A 22,557-nucleotide genomic window follows, 5' to 3' on the forward strand; every position below is an offset into this window, starting at 1 on the left:
CTTGCAAAAGTTTGTATCATCTTTGGTGATTTTACGTGATATTTTTATTAGAATCTCGGTGCGTATGCGGTGAATATTCAAAAAGTTTCTTTTTTACTTCGTCAATCCTGTTGTGTCCGGTGGCATTTTAAATCTGAAAATAATCAGGATGGTTATGATACCGGGATACTTATTGGACTTGTCTAGCTCGGGACCCAGGAGTCGTGTCATATCCTTATAGGATCATTCCGCTACAAGGAAAGCGTCATATTTATTGACTATTTTCTTGCTAAGCTTCTTATCGTTTTTCATCTTTTTAGAGTCCAAACTCACACAAGGCATGTGTTTTGGCCTCGTTACAGTGCTGTTTGTCCCCTGGGATGCATACTGACATTAAAGCATTTATGCTGAATTTATAAAATTTGATCCAGGAAGATTGGAGACACACAAGGAAAGCGTCATATTTATGGGCTATTTTCTTGCTAAGCTTCTTATCGTTTTTCATATTTTTATAGTACAAACTCACACAAGGCATGTGTTTTGGCCTTGTTACAATGCTGTTTGTTTCCCAGGATGCATATTGACATTAATGGCTTTGGGTTTTGCTTCAGCATTTATGCTGAATTTATAAAATTTGATCCAGGAAGATTGGAGACACACAAGGAAAGCGTCATATTTATGGGCTATTTTCTTGCTAAGCTTCTTATCGGTTTTCATCTTTTCTAAAGAGTCCAATCTCACACAAGGCACGGCATGTGTCCTGGCCTGTCCCCCATGATGTACGCAGTCATAGAGGGCCTTGGGCTGTGCTTCAGCATAAATGATTCATGGAATTTATGGAATTTGATCCAGGAAGATTGGAGCGTTTGTTCTATAGCAATCGTTTTTTTGGTGTGATTTCTCCTTTGCGTTCGAGATTATCATCAAATTATGAAGTACCTAAATATGCGATATAAATAAATAAAAAAGAAAATATAAAATTATAACCACTTTATTATAAAATATTGATACGTGCTAGGTGGGCTGACGACGTGAATCGTCGAGGTCACCAATTTGGTCCCATTCTCATGGTTCTCATGGTTCTCATGGTTATAACATAAATATATTCCAATTGTTGAAAGTACACAATAAACCTATCACAAAATGGAAGCGGTATGATATTCCAGGCTGTTGTAAAATATTTAAACCGAGTGTATTTTTCATTTGTATTAATCGAAGTAATCACCCATGCAATCAATGCATTTTGCCAACGCAGTGGCAGTTTATTGATGCCCTACTTAAAGAAATCAGCTGTACGGGGGAAGGCAACAAATTCTTCAAAGGCATTTTGACCTCTCGGGTATTGAAATTTTTATCTCGCCAAGAATTTATCCTCATTCTGGAAAAGTATTAGGCTGTAGGCGCACGGTCTGGCGAGTAGGGCAGATGACGGAGAGCTTCCAACTTGGAGACCGTCTGCTGTGCAGTATGAGGTCGCGCGTTGTCGTGCAGGAGCAGCGGAGAGGAGCAATTGACCAATGCTGGAGATGTGCCAGCTTCTCCATCATTGTGTTCAGTTCTTCACAATACACATCTGCAGTAAGGCTCATCCCGTTTGGTAAGAAGCTGTGATGAATCACACAACGCGCTAGACCACCAAACTGTGATTATCACTTTTCTAGGGGTAAGTTTTGGTTTAGGGCATTGTTTAGGTGCTGAACCAGGATCAAACTAGCTTGCTGAGCGCTCAGAACAGAATCCATTTGCTGTTAAGCAATGCAAGGCATGTCTCGCGTACGCGTACTTCGCGCTGGCGATCATTTAGTTCATGAAGCACCTATTTGTCAAGCTTTTCAGCTATATATTAGGAGATAAGATATTCAGCTATAAATTTTCATCAACTTCCACAATCGTCTTTAATTCGTCATTGTCGACCAAAGTCTTCGGACGTGAGGTTCATTTTTCAGGTCGAAATTCCCAGAACGGAAGCAAGCAAACCAATAACAGGTGGTGCGTTGGTTTGTAGTGTTAGCTCCGTAAACGTCGTTGATGTTGCCTGCCGCTTGTGCCGCGTTGCTGCCACGACGGTACTCATTTTGTGCTGCAATGTCGTGCGACGCACTTGAAAACTTCTGCTGGCCGTGGCTACTGGCTTACCGTCTCTTATGGCGTTTAACTCCAACGTCACCTTATGCGGTGAATATTGAAAAGTTTCCTTTTTACTTCATCAATCCTGTTTTGTTTTAAAGGCGTGCCTATTTTCTCCGGAGGCATTCCAAATCTGAAAATAATCAGGATGGTTATGATACCGGGATACTTATTGGACTTGTCTAGCTCGGGACCCAGGAGTCGTGTCATATCCTTATAGGATCATTCCGCTACAAGGAAAGCGTCATATTTATTGACTATTTTCTTGCTAAGCTTCTTATCGTTTTTCATCTTTTTAGAGTCCAAACTCACACAAGGCATGTGTTTTGGCCTCGTTACAGTGCTGTTTGTCCCCTGGGATGCATACTGACATTAAAGCATTTATGCTGAATTTATAAAATTTGATCCAGGAAGATTGGAGACACACAAGGAAAGCGTCATATTTATGGGCTATTTTCTTGCTAAGCTTCTTATCGGTTTTCATCTTTTCTAAAGAGTCCAATCTCACACAAGGCACGGCATGTGTCCTGGCCTGTCCCCCATGATGTACGCAGTCATAGAGGACCTTGGGCTGTGCTTCAGCATAAATGATTCATGGAATTTATGGAATTTGATCCAGGAAGATTGGAGCGTTGTTCTATAGCAATCGTTTTTTGGAGTGATTTCTCCTTTGCGTTCGAGATTATCATCAAATTATGAAGTACCTAAATATGCGATATAAATAAATAAAAAAGAAAATATAAAATTATAACCACTTTATTATAAAATATTGATACGTGCTAGGTGGGCTGACGACGTGAATCGTCGAGGTCACCAATTTGGTCCCATTCTCATGGTTCTCATGGTTTGGTTATAACATAAATATATTCCAATTGTTGAAAGTACACAATAAACCTATCACAAAATGGAAGCGGTATGATATTCCAGGCTGTTGTAAAATATTTAAACCGAGTGTATTTTTCATTTGTATTAATCGAAGTAATCATCCATGCAATCAATGCATTTTGCCAACCCAGTGGCAGTTTATTGATGCCCTACTTAAAGAAATCAGCTGTACGGGGGAAGGCAACAAATTCTTCAAAGGCATGTTGGCCTCTCGGGTATTGAAATTTTTATCTCGCCAAGAATTTATTTTAAGCAGATGACGGAGAGCTTCCAACTTGGAGACCGTCTGCTGTGCAGTATGAGGTCGCGCGTTGTCGTGCAGGAGCAGCGGAGAGGAGCAATTGACCAATGCTGGAGATGTGCCAGCTTCTCCATCATTGTGTTCAGTTCTTCACAATACACCTCTGCAGTAAGGCTCATCCCGTTTGGTAAGAAGCTGTGATGAATCACACAACGCGCTAGACGACCAAACTGTGATTATCACTTTTCTAGGGGTAAGTTTTGGTTTAGCGCATTGTTTAGGTGCTGAACCAGGATCAAACTAGCTTGCTGAGCGCTCAGAACAGAATCCATTTGCTGTTAAGCAATGCAAGGCATGTCTCGCGTACGCGTACTTCGCGCTGGCGATCATTTAGTTCATGGAGCACCTATTTGTCAAGCTTTTCAGCTATATATTAGGAGATAAGATATTCAGCTATAGATTTTCATCAGCTTCCACAATCGTCTTTAATTCGTTTCGTCATTGTCGACCAAAGTCTTCGGACGTGAGGTTCATTTTTCAGGTCGAAATTCCCAGAACGGAAGCAAGCAAACCAATAACAGGTGGTGCGTTGGTTTGTAGTGTTAGCTCCGTAAACGTCGTTGATGTTGCCTGCCGCTTGTGCCGCGTTGCTGCCACGACGGTACTCATTTTGTGCTGCAATGTCGTGCGACGCACTTGAAAACTTCTGCTGGCCGTGGCTACTGGCTTACCGTCTCTTATGGCGTTTAACGCCAACGTCACCTTATGCGGTGAATATTGAAAAGTTTCCTTTTTACTTCATCAATCCTGTTTTGTTTTAAAGGCGTGCCTATTTTCTCCGGAGGCATTCCAAATCTGAAAATAATCAGGATGGTTATGATACCGGGATACTTATTGGACTTGTCTAGCTCGGGACCCAGGAGTCGTGTCATATCCTTATAGGATCATTCGGGTACAAGGAAAGCGTCATATTTATTGACTATTTTCTTGCTAAGCTTCTTATCGTTTTTCATCTTTTTAGAGTCCAAACTCACACAAGGCATGTGTTTTGGCCTCGTTACAGTGCTGTTTGTCCCCTGGGATGCATACTGACATTAAAGCATTTATGCTGAATTTATAAAATTTGATCCAGGAAGATTGGAGACACACAAGGAAAGCGTCATATTTATGGGCTATTTTCTTGCTAAGCTTCTTATCGTTTTTCATATTTTTATAGTACAAACTCACACAAGGCATGTGTTTTGGCCTTGTTACAATGCTGTTTGTTTCCCAGGATGCATATTGACATTAATGGCTTTGGGTTTTGCTTCAGCATTTATGCTGAATTTATAAAATTTGATCCAGGAAGATTGGAGACACACAAGGAAAGCGTCATATTTATGGGCTATTTTCTTGCTAAGCTTCTTATCGGTTTTCATCTTTTCTAAAGAGTCCAATCTCACACAAGGCACGGCATGTGTCCTGGCCTGTCCCCCATGATGTACGCAGTCATAGAGGGCCTTGGGCTGTGCTTCAGCATAAATGATTCATGGAATTTATGGAATTTGATCCAGGAAGATTGGAGCGTTTGTTCTATAGCAATCGTTTTTTTGGAGTGATTTCTCCTTTGCGTTCGAGATTATCATCAAATTATGAAGTACCTAAATATGCGATATAAATAAATAAAAAAGAAAATATAAAATTATAACCACTTTATTATAAAATATTGATACGTGCTAGGTGGGCTGACGACGTGAATCGTCGAGGTCACCAATTTGGTCCCATTCTCATGGTTCTCATGGTTCTCATGGTTATAACATAAATATATTCCAATTGTTGAAAGTACACAATAAACCTATCACAAAATGGAAGCGGTATGATATTCCAGGCTGTTGTAAAATATTTAAACCGAGTGTATTTTTCATTTGTATTAATCGAAGTAATCACCCATGCAATCAATGCATTTTGCCAACGCAGTGGCAGTTTATTGATGCCCTACTTAAAGAAATCAGCTGTACGGGGGAAGGCAACAAATTCTTCAAAGGCATTTTGACCTCTCGGGTATTGAAATTTTTATCTCGCCAAGAATTTATCCTCATTCTGGAAAAGTATTAGGCTGTAGGCGCACGGTCTGGCGAGTAGGGCAGATGACGGAGAGCTTCCAACTTGGAGACCGTCTGCTGTGCAGTATGAGGTCGCGCGTTGTCGTGCAGGAGCAGCGGAGAGGAGCAATTGACCAATGCTGGAGATGTGCCAGCTTCTCCATCATTGTGTTCAGTTCTTCACAATACACATCTGCAGTAAGGCTCATCCCGTTTGGTAAGAAGCTGTGATGAATCACACAACGCGCTAGACCACCAAACTGTGATTATCACTTTTCTAGGGGTAAGTTTTGGTTTAGGGCATTGTTTAGGTGCTGAACCAGGATCAAACTAGCTTGCTGAGCGCTCAGAACAGAATCCATTTGCTGTTAAGCAATGCAAGGCATGTCTCGCGTACGCGTACTTCGCGCTGGCGATCATTTAGTTCATGAAGCACCTATTTGTCAAGCTTTTCAGCTATATATTAGGAGATAAGATATTCAGCTATAAATTTTCATCAACTTCCACAATCGTCTTTAATTCGTCATTGTCGACCAAAGTCTTCGGACGTGAGGTTCATTTTTCAGGTCGAAATTCCCAGAACGGAAGCAAGCAAACCAATAACAGGTGGTGCGTTGGTTTGTAGTGTTAGCTCCGTAAGCGTCGTTGATGTTGCCTGCCGCTTGTGCCGCGTTGCTGCCACGACGGTACTCATTTTGTGCTGCAATGTCGTGCGACGCACTTGAAAACTTCTGCTGGCCGTGGCTACTGGCTTACCGTCTCTTATGGCGTTTAACGCCAACGTCACCTTATGCGGTGAATATTGAAAAGTTTCCTTTTTACTTCATCAATCCTGTTTTGTTTTAAAGGCGTGCCTATTTTCTCCGGAGGCATTCCAAATCTGAAAATAATCAGGATGGTTATGATACCGGGATACTTATTGGACTTGTCTAGCTCGGGACCCAGGAGTCGTGTCATATCCTTATAGGATCATTCGGGTACAAGGAAAGCGTCATATTTATTGACTATTTTCTTGCTAAGCTTCTTATCGTTTTTCATCTTTTTAGAGTCCAAACTCACACAAGGCATGTGTTTTGGCCTCGTTACAGTGCTGTTTGTCCCCTGGGATGCATACTGACATTAAAGCATTTATGCTGAATTTATAAAATTTGATCCAGGAAGATTGGAGACACACAAGGAAAGCGTCATATTTATTGGCTATTTTCTTTCTTATCGTTTTTCATATTTTTAGAGTCCAAACTCACACAAGGCATGTGTTTAGGCCTCGCTACAGTGCTGTTTGTTTCCCAGGATGCATATTGACATTAATGGCTTTGGGTTTTGCTTCAGCATTTATGCTGAATTTATAAAATTTCATCCAGGAAGATTGGAGACACACAAGGAAAGCGTCATATTTATGGGCTATTTTCTTGCTAAGCTTCTTATCGGTTTTCATCTTTTCTAAAGAGTCCAATCTCACACAAGGCACGGCATGTGTCCTGGCCTGTCCCCCATGATGTACGCAGTCATAGAGGGCCTTGGGCTGTGCTTCAGCATAAATGATTCATGGAATTTATGGAATTTGATCCAGGAAGATTGGAGCGTTTGTTCTATAGCAATCGTTTTTTTGGAGTGATTTCTCCTTTGCGTTCGAGATTATCATCAAATTATGAAGTACCTAAATATGCGATATAAATAAATAAAAAAGAAAATATAAAATTATAACCACTTTATTATAAAATATTGATACGTGCTAGGTGGGCTGACGACGTGAATCGTCGAGGTCACCAATTTGGTCCCATTCTCATGGTTCTCATGGTTCTCATGGTTATAACATAAATATATTCCAATTGTTGAAAGTACACAATAAACCTATCACAAAATGGAAGCGGTATGATATTCCAGGCTGTTGTAAAATATTTAAACCGAGTGTATTTTTCATTTGTATTAATCGAAGTAATCACCCATGCAATCAATGCATTTTGCCAACGCAGTGGCAGTTTATTGATGCCCTACTTAAAGAAATCAGCTGTACGGGGGAAGGCAACAAATTCTTCAAAGGCATTTTGGCCTCTCGGGTATTGAAATTTTTATCTCGCCAAGAATTTATCCTCATTCTGGAAAAGTATTAGGCTGTAGGCGCACCGTCTGGCGAGTAGGGCAGATGACGGAGAGCTTCCAACTTGGAGACCGTCTGCTGTGCAGTATGAGGTCGCGCGTTGTCGTGCAGGAGCAGCGGAGAGGAGCAATTGACCAATGCTGGAGATGTGCCAGCTTCTCCATCATTGTGTTCAGTTCTTCACAATACACATCTGCAGTAAGGCTCATCCCGTTTGGTAAGAAGCTGTGATGAATCACACAACGCGCTAGACCACCAAACTGTGATTATCACTTTTCTAGGGGTAAGTTTTGGTTTAGGGCATTGTTTAGGTGCTGAACCAGGATCAAACTAGCTTGCTGAGCGCTCAGAACAGAATCCATTTGCTGTTAAGCAATGCAAGGCATGTCTCGCGTACGCGTACTTCGCGCTGGCGATCATTTAGTTCATGAAGCACCTATTTGTCAAGCTTTTCAGCTATATATTAGGAGATAAGATATTCAGCTATAAATTTTCATCAACTTCCACAATCGTCTTTAATTCGTCATTGTCGACCAAAGTCTTCGGACGTGAGGTTCATTTTTCAGGTCGAAATTCCCAGAACGGAAGCAAGCAAACCAATAACAGGTGGTGCGTTGGTTTGTAGTGTTAGCTCCGTAAACGTCGTTGATGTTGCCTGCCGTTTGTGCCGCGTTGCTGCCACGACGGTACTCATTTTGTGCCGCAATGTCGTGCGACGCACTTGAAAACTTCTGCTGGCCGTGGCTACTGGCTTACCGTCTCTTATGGCGTTTAACGCCAACGTCACCTTATGCGGTGAATATTGAAAAGTTTCCTTTTTACTTCATCAATCCTGTTTTGTTTAAAAGGCGTGCCTATTTTCTCCGGAGGCATTCCAAAATAATCAGGATGGTTATGATACCGGGATACTTATTGGACTTGTCTAGCTCGGGGCCCAGGAGTCGTGTCATATCCTTGTAGGATCATTCCGGTACAAGGAAAGCGTCATATTTATTGACTATTTTCTTGCTAAGCTTCTTATCGTTTTTCATCTTTTTAGAGTCCAAACTCACACAAGGCATGTGTTTTGGCCTCGTTACAGTGCTGTTTGTCCCCTGGGATGCATACTGACATTAAAGCATTTATGCTGAATTTATAAAATTTGATCCAGGAAGATTGGAGACACACAAGGAAAGCGTCATATTTATTGGCTATTTTCTTTCTTATCGTTTTTCATATTTTTAGAGTCCAAACTCACACAAGGCATGTGTTTAGGCCTCGCTACAGTGCTGTTTGTTTCCCAGGATGCATATTGACATTAATGGCTTTGGGATTTGCTTCAGCATTTATGCTGAATTTATAAAATTTGATCCAGGAAGATTGGGGACACACAAGGAAAGCGTCATATTTATGGGCTATTTTCTTGCTAAGCTTCTTATCGGTTTTCATCTTTTCTAAAGAGTCCAATCTCACACAAGGCACGGCATGTGTCCTGGCCTGTCCCCCATGATGTACGCAGTCATAGAGGGCCTTGGGCTGTGCTTCAGCATAAATGATTCATGGAATTTATGGAATTTGATCCAGGAAGATTGGAGCGTTTGTTCTATAGCAATCGTTTTTTTGGAGTGATTTCTCCTTTGCGTTCGAGATTATCATCAAATTATGAAGTACCTAAATATGCGATATAAATAAATAAAAAAGAAAATATAAAATTATAACCACTTTATTATAAAATATTGATACGTGCTAGGTGGGCTGACGACGTGAATCGTCGAGGTCACCAATTTGGTCCCATTCTCATGGTTCTCATGGTTCTCATGGTTATAACATAAATATATTCCAATTGTTGAAAGTACACAATAAACCTATCACAAAATGGAAGCGGTATGATATTCCAGGCTGTTGTAAAATATTTAAACCGAGTGTATTTTTCATTTGTAATAGGGTTTAAAGTATGAAATTGCCGTTTTATTGCAATAGGTTTTTTGAATTGACATAGAATCTTCATGGTTTGAGGTTTTCGAATTAAACTTTTTTCAAATGGTTTCTATGATGTTCTTTTTCTAAAAATGTGAATAATTTGAATATCGGCTTTCAATTGTTATTGTTATTCAATTTAGACAAGAAGGATGGATACTGCGAAAAATCGAGTGATTTTTGAATAGGAGTTCCGACGCGGAACTAACGCGGCAGAAACAGCCCGCAATATCAATGCTGCGTTTGGAGAGGGGTCTACTAATTAACGCACCGTGCGATTTTGGTTTAAACGCTTTCGTGATGGAAATTTCGACTTAAAGAATGAGCCACGAGGAAGACCGCCCACACAGGTGAATAACGATGAATTAAGAGAGATAGTGAAAGCCGATCCTAGTCAAAAACTACCCAGGAATTAGCGGCATGGTTTAACGTTACCTTACCCACAATATTGACTCACTTGCGTCAAATCAATAAAATAAAAAAATACGAAAAATGGGTGCCTCATGATTTGACTGATCTGCAGAAAGAAACGCGTGTTGAAACTTTTGTTGCCTTGTTGACCCGGTACAGAAATGAAGGAATATTGGATCGAATTGTAACATGTGATGAAAAGTGAAATTCTTTATGATAACCGGAAAAGAAAAATGCAATGGCTGACCCCAGGTCAAATGCCACAACAGTGTCCTAAAGCAAAACTTACCAATAAAAAATTGGTTGCCTGTAAAGTCGGTATACGGGCGAAAGTTTTACGTGACAACGACTTTGAGTGGTAAAATAATTTTAATGTGAATATTCATTCGTATAGTAGGAAGAAGGATGAAATAATAGTAACAATTTAAAACATTAATTTATACAAAGAATTATATTTAAAACATTAATTTATACAAAGAATCTCGCACTGAATTTCATATTAACAAAATTTAATTCACTCGCTCTCATTGTGAGCGCATAACGTGAGCGGAGCGTAACGCAGTTTCTTGAAGTGTCACCCGGCAAACCAATTTATAAGACGTTGCCACGTCAAAAGGTAATGGTAACTGTTTGGTGGTCTCAGCATGGTGTTATTCTTCGCCTTTAATTCGTCATTGTCGACCAAAGTCTTCGGACGATCGTGAGGTTCATTTTTCAGGTCGAAATTCCCAGAACGGAAGCAAGCAAACCAATAACAGGTGGTGCGTTGGTTTGTAGTGTTAGCTCCGTAAACGTCGTTGATGTTGCCTGCCGCTTGTGCCGCGTTGCTGCCACGACGGTACTCATTTTGTGCTGCAATGTCGTGCGACGCACTTGAAAACTTCTGCTGGCCGTGGCTACTGGCTTACCGTCTCTTATGGCGTTTAACGCCAACGTCACCTTATGCGGTGAATATTGAAAAGTTTCCTTTTTACTTCATCAATCCTGTTTTGTTTTAAAGGCGTGCCTATTTTCTCCGGAGGCATTCCAAAATAATCAGGATGGTTATGATACCGGGATACTTATTGGACTTGTCTAGCTCGGGACCCAGGAGTCGTGTCATGTCCTTGTAGGATCATTCCGGTACAAGGAAAGCGTCATATTTATTGACTATTTTCTTGCTAAGCTTCTTATCGTTTTTCATCTTTTTAGAGTCCAAACTCACACAAGGCATGTGTTTTGGCCTCGTTACAGTGCTGTTTGTCCCCTGGGATGCATACTGACATTAAAGCATTTATGCTGAATTTATAAAATTTGATCCAGGAAGATTGGAGACACACAAGGAAAGCGTCATATTTATTGGCTATTTTCTTTCTTATCGTTTTTCATATTTTTAGAGTCCAAACTCACACAAGGCATGTGTTTAGGCCTCGCTACAGTGCTGTTTGTTTCCCAGGATGCATATTGACATTAATGGCTTTGGGATTTGCTTCAGCATTTATGCTGAATTTATAAAATTTGATCCAGGAAGATTGGGGACACACAAGGAAAGCGTCATATTTATGGGCTATTTTCTTGCTAAGCTTCTTATCGGTTTTCATCTTTTCTAAAGAGTCCAATCTCACACAAGGCACGGCATGTGTCCTGGCCTGTCCCCCATGATGTACGCAGTCATAGAGGACCTTGGGCTGTGCTTCAGCATGCTTGAACATTGAAAATCACGACCGCAGGCCGCACGTATTTTAAAAATTCCTAAACTTCAAGGTGTTAGCTTGTATAAACTTTACTGATAAGCTTGGTAATGCCCTCTTAAAAAACACCATCCGCATTCTGCATACTATGGAGGACATTTGAACCGATGAATTTGACCTCGCCGTGTGCAGGTTTTTCTTTCTGAAAACTAACCTTGAAACTGACTGTGACCTTCCCCTTGACTGTGATGTGGCTGTAGACTGATTAAATGACTGGCGTTGATGAAATACATTAGTAGACTCCTTGAACTCTCCTGCAGGGCTAGCACGGGCAAGGGATAAAATTATCCACGGGAGAGGATAAAATGTTTATCCCCCCACACTCGTTTTATCCACTCACCGCGCATGGGCACGCCGGTGGATATATTATCCCCGGTGGATAAACGGAGGGAAAGACTTGTCCACCCATTTGTAGATAACTTATAAATTGGCATTAGGTATATCAATAGTCCGAAATAAACGTAAATTTGATAATATTTGGTTATTTTGTGCATATTATTTATCTGTTTTCTGTTGGCATTGTTTTGTTTGGTGATTGTTTTTTGCGGTGGTTTGTAGTAGGTATCTATAGTAAACGGTGTTTTAAGACTAATATTAGTAGAAAAAATGAATTTCAAAAAGTGAGTTGTTTTATATAAAAACAAAATGTACCTAATATAAAATCTTTTAGTTAAATAATCATATATTTGGTTTTATTCAGACAAAGAAGTAACAAAAAGCAGATTCTACCCCTACCCTACACCATATTGCGAAGCAATTGTTAAAGACCAAAACATGCGAGACATAATTGTTTTTTTAAGTAAAGTTTTATCCCCACATCAACTTCACAGGGATAAATTTATCGCGTTTAAATGTCAAAAGTCCCAAAGTATATCATTTTATCCACTCCATATGCCATAGTGGAGGAAAAGATCTCCACGCGTAATGTCAATCGGGGATTAATTTGTCTTTTCCTTGTGGTCATGCTATGACGGGTGGATTTATATCCTTAGTCAGTGGATATAATGGGTGGATAAAAATTTTATCCCTTGCCCATGCTAGCCCGGCTGGATGAGATCTAGCAGTGCTCTTTGACAAATTCCTAGCCCTTTCTAGTGTTAATTCATCTTCAAGCAGCAACCTTTCACGGACATGTTAAAAGCTTTCATGAATTTATTTACCAGCCTCTCTTCTAAATTGCCAAAATCGCAAGACTTGCTTTTATTTATTAAGATGGTTAGGAAATCTTCTAGACTTTCATTGCCATTTCGTGTAAAATAACATTCATTTCTTTTTGGAACAAAATAGTCCTGATACTTCTACCAATTCGTTGAATGTGAGCTTCTCAAAGTCTACGTTAAAAGTGTATGAAAATTCCAACTATCAATACTTTCAATAAAGTGTAACAAATAGCCACTTTTCTGTCATCAGCCTTTTCCAACATTCGACTTGCCTTTAGAAATATTGTGAATTATTTTTCAATTTATTGCCAAATTCCTGTTAAACCATTGGTTCGATATTGGCTGAGGTTATTTCTTTTTGATTGTGACCTACTTTCATATTCTTGTTCTTTGCCCGTGCCGACATCACTACGTGCAAGCAGTTTTTTCGTTTCCTTTATGTGTTTGACTTGAGTATTGGACCACTTTGAAATGAGCCACTTCTGAAACCATTTGTTATATGGGGATATCGGAAGATATAGTAATGACTTGAATCTTCATTGTAACGGCATTGAGTTTTAGAGTTATACAGGTGCTGGAGAGTATTTCCCATAACTTCAATGTGTTGACAAGTCCGCTCCTACAAGCGGACTTGTCAACACCTTGAAGAACTTCATAATTATTAATAAAGTAATTATTCCAACTATCCATGTAACAACGCCTTTATCTATCAGTGCATTTTAAAATTTTATAGTCTGGCTACGTCATAATTATAAGGATGCGTATAAGGGACACATATTATGATCTATTTACAAAAAAATATTATTTACAGTGAACACTGATGTCTGATATGGATTTTTAAATAAGAGAACTACATTGTACCTAGGTATCCACACGGCTGAGCCTACATTTCCATTGGTTGTTAATCTAGAGGCATCAGTAAACATTAAGGTCCATCCCATCCATTTTCTCCTAAGTCTTCATAAAGCTTTCTATTTGCTTCTCTATCATTCTTGGATATACCAAGGTCTAATCAGACGTTAGCTTTAAAGATAATTGCATCAAAGCTACAATTATGTTTTGCATATCCTATAACTTCTAACAAGTCTAGGGGGATCCTTATTTACCCAGTTGTTGTCATTATTAACCTTTTGTGATAAAGAGTCTAAATATGGTAATAGGGGGTGTGAACTCACTTGTATCCGCAGATCTAAGGGGGTAACAACACACTCTACCATCAAAGCTGCATTGGGGGAGGATCTCATGGCTCCTACAATCGCAGTACAAAGTGCCATAGAGAAGAAAGAAGATATAGAAGAAGAATGCCTTTGACGTTTGACGTAACATATTATAAAGACACTTCAGTGAAAGATTTTTTTTTTTTGCCTCCGAGATGGCAACAATGACAGGTTTATTCTGGTTAATAATTGATATTAAGTCATGTTTTTGGTCTAATACTTTGGCTATTCCATTGAAGTATTGCTGTTGGGGCCATTTTTAAGAATATTAAACAGTTGAGTTGAGACAATGCTAACTAAAAATTTCGATCCTCCATTCATATAGCTCCTTCATATTTCCTTGATATGAAAGGAAATCATTTTGAATTTTGGTTGGACCTGAGGGCACAACCCTCGGTCCAGGAAGGGATTGGGAAGGGATGATAAAGGAGTGTTCACAAAGGATGCATGAGCTTGTTTGTCGTATCTTTTACCTAAGGGGGCACGATAACGAGGGGAAAGAAGGATAGTTTCTCTGTATGATTTACGGGGAGAGACTAGGGCGTGGAGCGTTCCTAGAGTGAAGTGGAGAGGATGATGGGCAAGTTGCCCTATCTGCGTAAGATCTGCGGACAGGGGGAAGAGAGATGCCGCTTCTATATAAGGTATGTTTTCTTGGGACATTATATGTTGGATATCCTGCTGTCTGGTAAACTCCGGGCAATCCTTGTCCGAGGCAAAAAGGTTGCCTGAGCAATATAGGCATGTAGATTTTTCTTTAGTCACCTCACACGAATCTTCAGTGTGGGGTTGCGCACACCTGTTACACCTGGGCTTTGATCTGAACTGAGTGCGAATATGGCCAAAACGTCAACAGCTCAGACATTGTATCGTGGGATACTTATATGTTTCTACTGGTAGGGAAATGTAAAATGAAAAAAAATTTTTGGGAGGACTTGACCCCTAAAAGTAAGAACCACTAACTGGATTGAGATTTTCTATCCCATCACCACTGGTCGCTTTGCGGTTTAGTCTATGAGTTTTCAGTACTTTACCAAAACCTGTCGGCAATTCTAAAGATGCAACAAATTCCTCCATGTGCCAGTCTGTAGGGACTCCCCTTACTCGACTCATGCCAGTTACGTTGTATGTCGGGATTATGGCTTGGTATTTAGCTAATTTAAGAATCGGACTATTAAGGAATAAGTTTGTCGATTGACTGGAAGCAAATTCCACGCTCTTTTTGTTTCGCCCTATATTTTTCACTCCGTCATTTGGTATATCAGTAAACTTATTTCTCTGTAAAAAAATGACCAAATATTGGCCTGGAGTCCTACAATCTTTACAAGATTTTGCCACTTTTGTTAAACATTTTGTCAGTTATTCAACAATAAAGATTTGTGTGCCCTTTCAAAGGCTACTGTATCTGGCGTATTTTTATTACCAAGACCTTTAACATTTCCAAAAAAGTTTTCCAGTGGGTTCTCATTGAAATTTCTTGTGAACATCAAATGAATATTTACAAGACCAAAGATTCCATAAGCTTTTAATTCCCTAAATCGTTTATATTAAATTTTGTATTACTTTGGATGTTTCAACAAATCTAATTTTGTTATTGTTATTACATTTTACAACTTTTGTAAATTAAGCATTTTAATGGCATCGTTCCATAATTTATGGTGTGTTGAGTTTCTTTTTACACAACCTCTATATATTTTACCATTAGGTACATGAAAAGTGCTGCTGTTTAAAAAGTCTAATAGATTGTCTATCATTTTCGTGAATGGAATAATATTTCTACATTCCTGTGGTACCTCGCCTCTAGCGGTCGACTGTTCCGTGACGATGGCGATGCTATGGCTGTATATTTGGGCCGCCGTTTTAACCTTCATTTTTTTATTTTTTCTCGATATATATGTTCATCTGTTAATTTTTGTAGAAGAATAGTTATCCTATTTTATAATCTTTTCTTCTTTACGATCCGCGTCAAAATATTTTAAATCTTTTGTCACAATATTATTTGTTATTCCTCAACTCAAATGTTTAACAGTTTCCTTAATCTTTAAAAAACACGGTTTTGTTTTTTTTTTTTCTTCTTCTGTGTTAGTAGGCTCTTTAGAGTTCTAGTCTATGGTAACTTAAAGAATTTCGATATCAGGTTGTAGTTTTTAGGACTTATTTTATATATCGATAGAGATAACACCTTTTCTGTTAAGGTGAATCAACGTCCATTAGGTTTCTTCGGTGTCTGTTTATAGGCAATAAATTAAAATTAGCTGGTAGATGGAGTGATGGTACTGCTGCCATAGAGTTCAGACGATTGTTGCGGTTTTTGTCTTGCTCTTTAAAATGCCTATCGCATACAACTTTTCTTTGGTAATATTCATAATCTTGCGGTTTTTCCAATCTAATTGAAGCGCAGAGCGAACATTTTATTAATTCCTTCGATTCGCAACGCAAGCAACGCAAGTTTAGTGGCATAATAGTAAAATTATGTAGTTACAAAAAAATAGAACGTATCACGTAGTAAATTGAGTTCAAAATGCAATTGAAAGCAAGCCAGTGCAGCTATGATGACGTGGATGGTCGTAGATCAGGAATCGTCGAAAAATTTACTTAATTGTTATAAATGTCGGTAACGATCCAGTGACAGTGGCATTTTTTTAATTTTTACCAGAACTTTTGCAATCCGAACCTGGGCATTTCCAGTTTTAAGTCGGTCGAATGGTTCAATTTACATTTTCCGTTGTGATGGTTATCGGATCCGTTTGTTCCACCATTGCACTTTTTCCGTGCCAGCGCTCATCCCATCGCCTTCAACATGGCCTACGGGGGCCGACCAGATGTAACGCCATAAGTCTGACATAGCATCAGAAGTCAGAGGTTCCCAATTTATCACACAAACACTGGATCGTTACCAGTTCCTGTACATTTTCCATTGGTCACTTTGGAAGATCCTATTCTGATGATATCGGTCTATACGCTCTTTATAACGCCTGACGCGTTGTGCTCATGCATAGAATTTCTGCTTCAAGACAGAAATCCAGTATATCATCAGCAGAGGAGCAAACCCCTTATTGGCATAACATGGTGAGTGTTGAAGTCACCCATGACTATGACCGGACTGGGAAGAGAAGATAGGATAGATTGAATTTCAGGAAAAACAGAAGAAAAAGGGTGAGGGATAAATAGAGACAAAAGAAATATGTAGACTAGGAACAGCTACAGCATTAAACTGTTGACTGTGGGGAGGAAGAAGGATGGCACTAACAGCACTACCGTTATCCCTGTCGTCCCGCAAGCTAGAGAAACGTGGAACCCGAATACGAGAATCATGGACAACCAACATATGGGAATCAGCCATGTTTCTGAGACAGCAACAATGACAGGGTTATGCTGACTTATGAGCGAAATTAGTTCATGTTTTTTAGAACGTAGGCTTTTACAGTTCCATTGAAGTAAAGTTGTTAGGTCCATTATTAAGGATTTTAAAAAGTTGGGTTAAGTTATGGGCAACGTTGGGCGGTAGATGGATTTCGCTACAAGGAGCTATATTTACTAAAAATTCAGATAAAATTCCTAAAATTCTACCCCGAGAAGGAGCATCAACATTTTATTGAGAGCGCAACCATTTGGTTGGGATGAGAAACATTCACCAACAATATTCTGATGAGCTCTTTTATCTTGCCCTTTCCCCAGAGTGCACGGGGTCGAGGTGAGCAGAATATCGTCTGGCGATATGATGTTGTTGACGGATGTTGAGATCTTGATGGAGGGAGGACGAAGGCATTTCTTTTGCTATCTCTGAATACAAGGTACGAACAGGAGGGAACTAAGATGCTGCCTCCATGTACGATACATTGTTTTGCGACATAACCAGTTTTATGGATTGCTGACGAGTAAATTCAGGGCAGTCCTTGTCTATGGTGGTTTGTTCTAATGTTTCGATGTCCTGCACGTGAACACTTAAAGCTAATGATGGCGGAAGTTGGTCTAAAAATACATTGATCGCCATCTTTTCATAATATCCTTTTTTACTAATATCTATGTTGACTAAACTACACATTAACTCTCGGATTTTTCCCACGAAGGTTTCAATGTCTAGCCTATCTTTTCATTGCATCAACTCTTGAACTTTAAGCCGGACGAATTGCTTGCTAGTAAATTAATATTAGCAATTAACTTTGTTTGAATGTCTGTTTTGTTTTCACATCTAACCTATTAAAATGATTTTAAAAATTCTTTCACCAAAGGAAAGTTTCATAGTCAGAGTGTAACATGGGCTATATTTTTTTACTGTATTCCCAAGAGAACAGTTGTTAATTCTTTATGGTGTTTAATTGTGACGCGAAAGCGTAACAAACAGAAGCTTACATTTGCATTTAATAAAATATCAATAGAAGTCGAAAATAACAGCAGTTAATGCATAGCTCAAATTACTTAATGACTTTGTAGATCGAGTGTAATTAATAACATCGTCAGTTGGGGCCAAAACGGGCCTAAAATAGCCTTGAACGTCGAAAGCTGTTTACAATCATTGATTACGTAACGAGTCATTCAACTATCTTATGGCGATTAGTATTATTGACCTACCGTAATGGACATTGAAAAACAAGCGCCTCTCCCCTCAAATTGATATTGCGCAGAATCGTGGGGTGACCTTCAAAATGCCGCAAGTCGCAACATATAACCCATAGCCTATATATGAACATACCTACATAGCACACCAAAATATTTATGCAATGCCGGCTGCGTAAATGTAAGAAAACTTATGTAAATACATCGGAAATGCAGCTGAATTAACAATGTACCGCCTGTCTGGAATGTTCTTTACAAAAACAGTGTATTTTTATCTCAATTGTTAGTTAGGACTTACCTTTCTTAGGCAAGCCCCTGCCGTGCCCATTGCGCGGTCGGCGGCTATTCTTCCAGCTGCGATACTTCGGAAACGAGCTGACGCCAGTAACAGGTGCGGCGGCTTCCTTGCTGTTGCTACGGGAGTATTTCTTGTTTTTGCGACGCAATTTCTCCGGTTGCGAGGCGGCCGCGTCCCCAGCTCCGTCGACCTCGACTTGTTTTTCGTCCGCCGCCACGTTTTCAGAGTCCGATGCGACGCGATCTACTTCCATTGTTGCGACGACAACCGGCTCTGGACGGGACTTTGGGGCGAAAATACGAGCTAAATGGACTAATGCACAAATCCTCTAGGATTCTAGTACGAAATAACGCTTAATATGTCGCAAATAGAAGACTCAAAACGCATAGATGAACAAGGCGCACAATATTGTATACAGCATGCAGTATACGTATTTGTTTTGAGAGCACACTGACGTGAAGTTGGCACAATAACATGAACGGTGTCAATGGTGCCAACATAAACTACTACTGTTTTAACAGAGGTCATGGATTCTAGGTTTTTGAGGATAATAAAATCAATTATTACAATATTTAAGAATTCATTATTTATTAATGAGATATTTTAATAAAGAATGTGCATGAGCTATTCTTAGATCCTTTTATAAAATCCAACAAAAACACAGTATTCCGTAGCAGTATTCGGGTATCGGGTATATCGGGTATTAAAAAAATATATTAGGCTAATTTCACATCATAGAATATTTTTAACCATTAGAATTTAGATTTTGAAATTGCATTAATTTCTGGCTGTAAATGTACCTATTCCTAAAAAAACATCTAACTAGGTTTTCTGGGGGATTTTAATGGGTTTGAAATTCAGAGACTGAAGATTAGTTAGTCTAATTTAAAGGTTGCCAAAGGACAATTTTTTTGGTTTTTTTCATATGGTTTCTATTAGATCGTAAAAAATACATTTTATTTTTTGTGACTTTAATACTCTAACTCTAATTGTTAGTTGTAAATTAAACTTTGGTTAAACGCCCGAAAATGCTGTCCGCCATCGTGGTCTTTAACTCTTTAGGTTATCTGTGCCATTTCGTCAAACGTAATAAGTTCACTAGTTTTAGCCTTTCAGTTTTTGGAGTAATGTTTAGTTTTTGATTAAAAACCATGATTTACTAACGAAATTAATATAATGTATATATAATATAAAGATAGAGCTACAGAAATTATATATACGTGTATATTGTGTATATCTTACTAATATTATAAACGCGAAAATTTGTATGGATGTTTGCCATCGGGGTTACCTCTTTGCCGGTTATAATATGTTCGGTTAGATGTCATTTAAATAAAAGGCGTGTTCTCGTTAGGAGCTTTACTGATCGACTATCTTACATGGATCTAAACTCGACAGCGAGATGCGTGTCTGTACCATATTGTTTACATTAGGACTACGTCATTTTATTACATTCGCTAACAGCTAACTTACACGTTTAATTAATTCTAGTCTACACGCTACAACTGTTTGGATGGATGTTTGTTTGTATGTTTGTTACTCTTTAACGCCGCTACTACTGAGGCGATTTGGCTGAAATTTAGAATGGAAATAGATTTTACTCTGGATTAACACATAGGCTTTTTATCCGGAAAAAAAACATAGTTTCCTGAGATTTGCGAAAACTGATGATTTTGATGATATGAACGTTAGTTACTCTTTCACACCTCGACTACTGAGTTAAATTAGCTAAAATTTGAAATTGAGATATATTATTAACACATAGCCTACTTTTTATCCCGAAAAATCCATGGTTCCCGAGGAATTTGTAAAAAACTGTCACAATAAAGTCCTGAGTTTTGTCCCAATCCACCTCATAGACCCCTGACAGTTCCCCAGTTTACAGTACTGTGTATACTAAGCTTTACAATTCGTAATAATCTCAATGTTGGCATTCATGTACACAACTTTTTATAATTTTTTGATTAGATTGTTTTGTTTTTTTTATTTTTTTTCTTTTCTGTCATGTACAATACATAGTAAATAGTAATAGTAATAAAATAATTTTATTAATAGATTTTAGCCGATTTTAATTTAAATTTTCATAAAATTTTCAAGTGATGATCGTACTTTGTATTACTCATCTCACGTCACAATGAAAAATCAATCGGAAAGTGATTTCAAATCTAAATTTCACTTGTTAAACTCTCAAGAAAACTCCGAAGAGATCGTTTGGTCATCCAGTGATTCAAGTGACTACGAAAATAAATATTTCAATGAAAACTTTACAAGAGTTAAGCAAACTGTAAATAGGAAGAGGAAACGGGGCGAAAGAAGAAAGAAAATCTCAACAAACACGTGCCCTTTAAATATTACCTTTGTTAACACGTCTTTGGAAGATAAAAGTGAAAGAAATTGTGCAAAGTCACCTATTTTACAGAAAGCTAATTTATCACCTATTTTAACAGAACGTCAGCAATATTTTGCACCTATGCAGAAGGTATTAAACTCGCCTATATTAGCTTGTAACAGTAAAAAGTCTACTTGTATAGAAACTACTGCAAGCAGAAGTCCTATTATAGACTTAAAGCTTGAATCTCCGAAAGTCTCGCCCAGAGTTCGAAAAAAACTTTTTAGCAACAATAATAACATTGAAATTAAACCGATAAATAAAGAAAGTGCGAGAAGTAAATCTCCAGTATTGAATTGTAGTAAAAATACAAAAAAATCAAGACCTAAAGACTCTATAATTCAAAATAATTCTATAAAGTTTCACAACAACATCACACAAGATATAGTAAATAATGAAAATAAAGTCTTAAACCATAATATTCCACTGGAGGATGAAATAACATTTGATAAAAATTTAAATGATACATTGTCAAGTAAAATGTCAAGTGTGGGATTGCTTGAGAGGGTTAAGTCATATTTTGATGGGCATTTTAGTTCTGAAACCCCATCGCTACAGTCCATAAGTGAATATGATACTTCACCAAAAGAAACTTCTAAAACCAGTGAAGAAATTGAAATAATCAACTCTCAAACTGAAGCTAAACATTTACCTGAGATTGTAATGTTAGAAAATAGGTCATCATCAGATAGTTTGAGAAGTTTTGAGTTTCGTGAATATAAATCTAAGAAGGTTCGATACAAAAAGGGCGGACTGGCATATCGTCTCAATTCTTTATTAAAAAAACAAAAAGCTAACATTAGTCTATGGCAGCATGAAAGATTTTTAGCAGCTAACTCGAATTTTGTAATACCCAATGACAACTTCACTGCATTCCATATTCAAAATGTTACTTTTCAATATGGCTGCTATGTATTACAAGTTATAGATGTAATGGAGAAGAAATATGTCATTGTAATTAATAATTTAAATATGAATTGCAACAATTTAGAACAATTCAATGTTTTTAAACTCTACAAACCTTTCAGTATCATAGATTATAATTCAGAGTATCAGCTTATTGTAAATGTCAGTAAATTTGAATGTACTGATATAAGTAAATAGTATGTATATAATATACTATAAACATGTTACTGTATGTGCCATATTATTATTATTATTATAGGACTGAATGTTACCTAATAGTTAAACATTCAAAGAATACTTTTTTAAAATGGACATTAATTATTTTGAAATATCAATTTTATAAGCAAAACCCTTTGGGTGGCCTTAATATAAATGTTATTTTTTGTATGGACAATAATATGAAAACATTTTAAATTGCAATTGGTTTTGTTTATTATAATTTTAAGCGTTAATTGAGATAATTTAGACATAATAGAAATAATAAATCAATTTATTTTAGAATACAACTTTTCTTTTTATTTC

At 38.2% G+C, this 22,557-nt stretch overlaps 2 protein-coding genes across 2 annotated transcripts in view; one reads left to right on the top strand and one right to left on the bottom strand.

The window, feature by feature from the left end:
- The window catches only part of LOC112053455 (phenoloxidase-activating factor 2-like), a 43,735-nt gene extending 24,537 nt beyond the window's left edge, over positions 1 to 19,198 (bottom strand). The window contains exon 1 of the mRNA XM_052889828.1: positions 18,741 to 19,198. The gene's annotated coding sequence lies outside the window, so the exon portion shown is untranslated. The remainder of the gene's footprint in view (positions 1 to 18,740) is intronic.
- A 1,516-nt stretch (positions 19,199 to 20,714) lies between these two features.
- Positions 20,715 to 22,455, top strand: LOC112044873 (uncharacterized). The gene has a single exon (XM_024080860.2). The coding sequence runs from the start codon at positions 20,875 to 20,877 to the stop codon at positions 22,231 to 22,233; it is 1,359 nt and encodes a 452-aa protein (XP_023936628.2). The 5' UTR covers positions 20,715 to 20,874; the 3' UTR covers positions 22,234 to 22,455.
- Positions 22,456 to 22,557: the final 102 nt, after the last annotated feature.

This window comes from Bicyclus anynana, chromosome 26, assembly GCF_947172395.1.
Source record: "Bicyclus anynana chromosome 26, ilBicAnyn1.1, whole genome shotgun sequence".
Taxonomy (NCBI): Eukaryota; Metazoa; Arthropoda; class Insecta; order Lepidoptera; family Nymphalidae; genus Bicyclus; species Bicyclus anynana.

Bases quoted from the DNA above. Each gene is read 5' to 3' on its own strand.
- LOC112044873 (XM_024080860.2), top strand. From the start codon at position 20,875: ATGAAAAATCAATCGGAAAGTGATTTCAAATCTAAATTTCACTTGTTA.